At 40.6% G+C, this 5,055-nt stretch overlaps 1 protein-coding gene across 1 annotated transcript in view; it reads right to left on the bottom strand.

Annotated features, from left to right (window-relative positions):
• Nucleotides 1-2,469, bottom strand: part of LOC116084142 — a 7,936-nt gene extending 5,467 nt beyond the window's left edge. The window contains exons 1-2 of the mRNA XM_031361001.1: nucleotides 2,376-2,469; nucleotides 1,939-2,280 (exon numbers count right to left, since the gene is read on the bottom strand). Coding sequence (XP_031216861.1) covers nucleotides 1,939-2,280; nucleotides 2,376-2,433 — 400 coding nt within the window. The 5' untranslated portion in view covers nucleotides 2,434-2,469. The remainder of the gene's footprint in view (nucleotides 1-1,938; nucleotides 2,281-2,375) is intronic.
• Nucleotides 2,470-5,055: the final 2,586 nt, after the last annotated feature.

The following is a 5,055-nucleotide window of genomic DNA, read 5'->3' as shown; positions in this document are numbered from 1 at the left end:
TTTTCAAGACCTATGCTGTCAAGTTGCACATAAGGATCAGCAATTCTCTGTGCTCATAAATTACACACTAATGCAGGATTAGCTGAGTATATGGCACAGATACCAACGAGTGGTAAGTGCTAAAGGTTTTCAAAACCCATTTCTTAATGTATCTCTTTTCTCAGTGAAATTGGAATTGTGAAATGTTTAGATGTGAGGCTTTACCATATGTCTGAGATCTGATGCACAGGGATGATGAACACCTAAAAGAAACAGGAATGATCCTTTCATACAGGACAAAACAAATTTTTAGGAGAGAATTACTAGAGGTAAAGATGGTGTGATCTCTGGTTTTGTGACGTCATGGCCAGGCACAGCACCCACAAGTTTAATCTAACATTTGTCTAAATCTCACTGTGAAATAGTTGGATCTCATGTGATCATCTTGAAGGATTTACTAGAAAAACGAAGGTTTGGTATTGTGACTTGGGAGGCAGAGAGGCAGAGGCAGAGAGGCAGAGGCAGAGAGGCAGAGGCAGAGAGGCAGAGGCAGAGGCAGAGGAAGAGGAAGAGGCAGTGGCAGTGGCAGAGGCAGAGGCTGAAGCAGGTATATCTCTGTGAGTCTGGGGCCACCCTGGTTTACAAATAGAGTTCCAGAATGGACAAAGCAACATAGAGAGACACTGTCTCAACTTTACAAAGAAAGGAAAGAGAAAGAGAGAGAAAATGCTGGATTTCCCCATAAAGTAGTAGAAATTCTGTTTTCTTCACAATGAATGTACCGTTCAGCTCTCTGGTGTATTGTTGCTCCAGAGTCTCTCCTTCTCCTTAAGAATTTGATGGGGTATATTTGCTAAGGTTACTCTCCGCTAGCAAAGGGTCCTAGTAATGGCAACACAGAGCCTGAACTGGTCATCTTCTGTAACCAGCAAGGCCTCAAGTGGAGGAATTGAGTCACCAACTCAGCTACAAGCCCTTTGACCTGTAGTTTTTCCTGCTTACAGAGTGTTCTGGGACAAACTCTAGCAGAATCATCATAAAAGAGACCAGAGAGACTTCATCCAGCATCTAATGGGTGCAAATGCAGAGTTCCACAGCTAAATATTAGGCTGAATTTGCAGAGTCCTGTAGAGGATGGAGAGGAAAGATTAGAAGAAACAAAGGAGTCAAGGACAACACCACCATGAGAACAAGATCCGCAGAATCAACTGACTGGGATTCACGGGGACTTCCAGAGATCAGGGAGCTTGAAGTGGTCTTCCCTAGGTCGCCTGCATGTATGTTATGGCTGAGTAGCTTAGTATTCTTTGGGAATCCTAACAGTGAGAGCAGGGACTTGCCCTAACTCATTTACCTACGTGTAGGACCCTTTTCCTCCTACTGGGTTGCATTGCCAAGCCTTGATGCGATGGTATGTGTCTGGTCTTGTTACAACTGTGTTTGGTTAATGTCACAGGAACCCAACTGTTTTCTGAGGGGAGGTAGGGATGTGGATCTGGGTGAGAGGGAAGGTAGGATGAGGGACCAAGGGGAAGGGAGGGGGGAAAACTGCAAGTGGACTATAATATATGAGAGAATAATAATTAAAAAAATTTACACAGGGCTTTGTTAGGGAAAGATTGCTGCTCTCTGACTTCTTTCCTTCCAGACTCTGTTAAGTCATACCATGCAGAGGCCGCTTTCTCCAGAACATTTGATTATCTGAACATAGATGAGGTTTAAAATGTGACTCAGTGGCAAACCATTTGCCTTGCTTGAGTGGAGCTCTGGGTTTGATCCCCAGCACTGCAGGCAAATAACTTAACTGTGATGCCGCAATGACCCCAGATTAGTGAAGGAAATGTGGCCTGGCACGAGGACACTTACATGATTTTCACCAATCACGGCTGCACACGGAAGGCTGTGCAGAAGGCAGGGTGATTTCAGAGGCAGCTGCTCAGCAGCCAGACCACCTGTTGCCTCTCGGTTTGTGCTTAGCTCGCCCTGCATTTTCTGCCACTGTGTCACCCAGAGCACAGTAGTACACAGCCGAATCTGACTCTTGCGCTGAGGCTTTCCACAAGTGGAAGGAGGTGGTTTCTTTATTGTATGTGGCTTCAAACCCTCTGCTGCTTCCCTTCTCGCCAGCTGTAATGACTTTCAGGAGGAGTTGTAGACCTTCTCCAGGATATCGAACATACCAGAAAAGATTAGGGTAAGCTATGCTTGTGGCTGAATACGTGCAATTTATTATCAGGGACTTGCTTTCTGAGATGATCACTTGGCCTTCTGTTTGAGTCACGGAGTCTCCATGGGTCCTTCCTACAGTGCAAGGGGAGGAGAGATAGGGAGAGGGAGATGAGCTCAGTGTCCCCCTTGAAGATAACTTACCGCTAAAGACTTCTCTGTTTACCTACCGAGTATGAGAAGTATCGCAGCCACGATGCCTGGAGAAGAGTCCATCTTTAGTGTCATCTAGAAAGTGGTCTTGATGCTTAGCGTGAAGAAGTGTCAACTCCAAGAAACTGTGAATCATCTTAGCTATAAATCTCTCAGGAAGTGAGTCGGTGTTAGGAATGTGCGCCCCCTGGTGGAAAGGAGCTGAACTGAGGATGGATGGTACCTTGTGCTCTCTCCCTGATTTTATCAATAAAGGGTATGTCAGTCTATCTATAGACAGCTATCAAGGTATATATCTGTGAGTTTGGGACTAGCCTGCTTTACAAATAGTGTTCCAACATAGAGAGACACTGTCTCCACTCTAGAAAGAAAGCATCTCAACGATGTTTTCCTTTAGATTACAGCTCTAAGCACATACACAGAAATAACACAGACGTTTATATGTCCTTGCATCTACTGTGAGCCAGCTTGCAATCCACTAAAATCCCATGAAAGAGATTCAGGTTAAAATCACAGAAAGCAGTAAGAAGTCAACTCATGCTGATTGATTCTATTTCTCAGAACATGTTAAGGAGTTATCCACATACAAGATAATTTATATTTGTTAAAGGAAATAAAAATAATGAATAGCTGGTTTGGGGTGCAAAGTCACTACTCAAACAGCCATATTTTCTCTGTTCTCTAATAACTGTATTTTAAGATTGTCACTTTTCAACAAAAGTTTTTCACATTCTATAATCCATATACAAGTACTAATTAATACTTCAGAATCACTGAAAAGTGGAAAGTAGAAATTCTAGACAGAACAAGCTGTGCGTGTAACCTAAATAATTGAATCCCAAACAATATCCTGAGATTGATGTCTTGTTTACTCATAACGTCTCTGTCTTCAACACGAGATTATCAACCATCAGACAGGTTCTGATGCTGTGCTTTATGGTGGTCCAGCAAAAAAGATACTTTCCACATTAATTAGCACTTGGGCATGGCTGGCACCCACTTTCCATGGATAAAGAAGGTCATCAATGCAGAATCTACCTGTGTTGATACCTCAGATACAGACTATAGTAACAAATTCAAAGCCTGTTACTCTTTGAGTTCATGTATAACTTCTCCTTCTCTTCCACTTCACAAGTCACATCAGAACAACTTCGTTACAGAACTATGCTATGAAACTCAGAAAACAGCAGTTATAAAATTTATTCCTTCCTATACATGGCATTGGATGAAACTAGGATTGTATGAAACTGTGTTTTTTGAAAAGTATGGAGTTTTATTTTCACAGAATTAAGAGTTCTATAGACGGACAAATTCAATAAATATGAATGCACTTACTATTACTTAAATATTTACTACCAATTTTTAATTCACTGGTTGAGAATTTTATACATGTATATAACATGGATTTTTTTTTCACAAACCCGTATGTTTTTCCTTCAACTTCTCCTAAGCACCCACTATAACATGTTTGAGGTGGTAAACTCTCTATCTGAACACACATCACACCTTACTTATAACACTTAAAAAATTGTAAAGTTGCTGCCTTTTAACGCTCCCAAGCCCTACCTTGGAGTTCTACCTGCAAGGAAAGAGGAAGCTACAATACAGGATAGTTTATTAGCCAAACTCCACCATTCTAATTTTGGACACATATAGCAACTTAAAGTGAGAGGTGGAAGGAGGAGTCAGAGAATGAGATTTTAGGACTGCAAGAACATGTTTATGGTAGCAGACCTGGGGCTGTATAAAAACCTCCACATGACTGCAGTGCTTACTCAGAAGAACTATGTGAGGGGGGAGGCTGGAGAAAAGAACTCACAATCTGGCATTTCTCCACTGGACTTCTAAGGAATAATTATGATTGGTTTATTGATGAAGGCATGGATTGGCACATATCAAGGTGAACTTAGTACAGAAAATGAGACCTTTTATGCTAGAACTGTGGAGGGTTATAAAATAGAATAAGTTTCCATCATAAAATATGTTGCACACTGGACAGTCAATAATTTCCTGAATGAAGAGCATAGTTTTTAATTCTTGCTGTGTTGTTAGTATAGAACTGCATGCTTCATTTATTGACATAAATATAAATTTCTATCAAGATTGAAAATGTTTTTGACACCTTTTAGCTGTTGACTAACTCCTTAATAAAATTTAGTAGTACACTTAGTTTGAATTCATTACAGATCATCTAGATTAAAGCAAGACACACCCAAACAGATAAAAGAAGCACAGAGAATACGAAATGTAAAGCACCAGAAAAAGAAATGCCCTATACCATATTGCTGATAAAATATTAAATATCAAGAAAAAAATAAACAAGGAAAAAGTACTAAAGGAAGTGATGGAAAAACCACAAGCTACATTAAAAAAAAAACTATAATGTTAATAGCTGATTTCTCAATGGACATTTTAAAAACCTAGGTCTGACTCATTCTGCTAAATATTTCTCTGATTCATCACATTGTCTGCCCCTTAATTAGATGTCACTTTCAAACATAGCTCTTTCTTTCTACAAAATAACTTCACCTTCATTGCTGGGGATTAAAAGCATACTTAGGACATGTCTGTATTCCAGCCAGATCATACTGTAATCCAGAACGTGTCTACATTCTGGCCAGATCATATAGGTCTTTGGATGTGATCACTTGCCAAAGCAGCCATGGCAGTGGATTAAACTCTCTTTCTCTCTCTCTC

This window comes from Mastomys coucha, unplaced genomic scaffold (genome assembly GCF_008632895.1).
Source record: "Mastomys coucha isolate ucsf_1 unplaced genomic scaffold, UCSF_Mcou_1 pScaffold9, whole genome shotgun sequence".
Classification (NCBI taxonomy): domain Eukaryota; kingdom Metazoa; phylum Chordata; class Mammalia; order Rodentia; family Muridae; genus Mastomys; species Mastomys coucha.
Note: the sequence above shows the minus strand (reverse complement) of the source record. Positions and strands in the feature narration are given on the sequence as shown.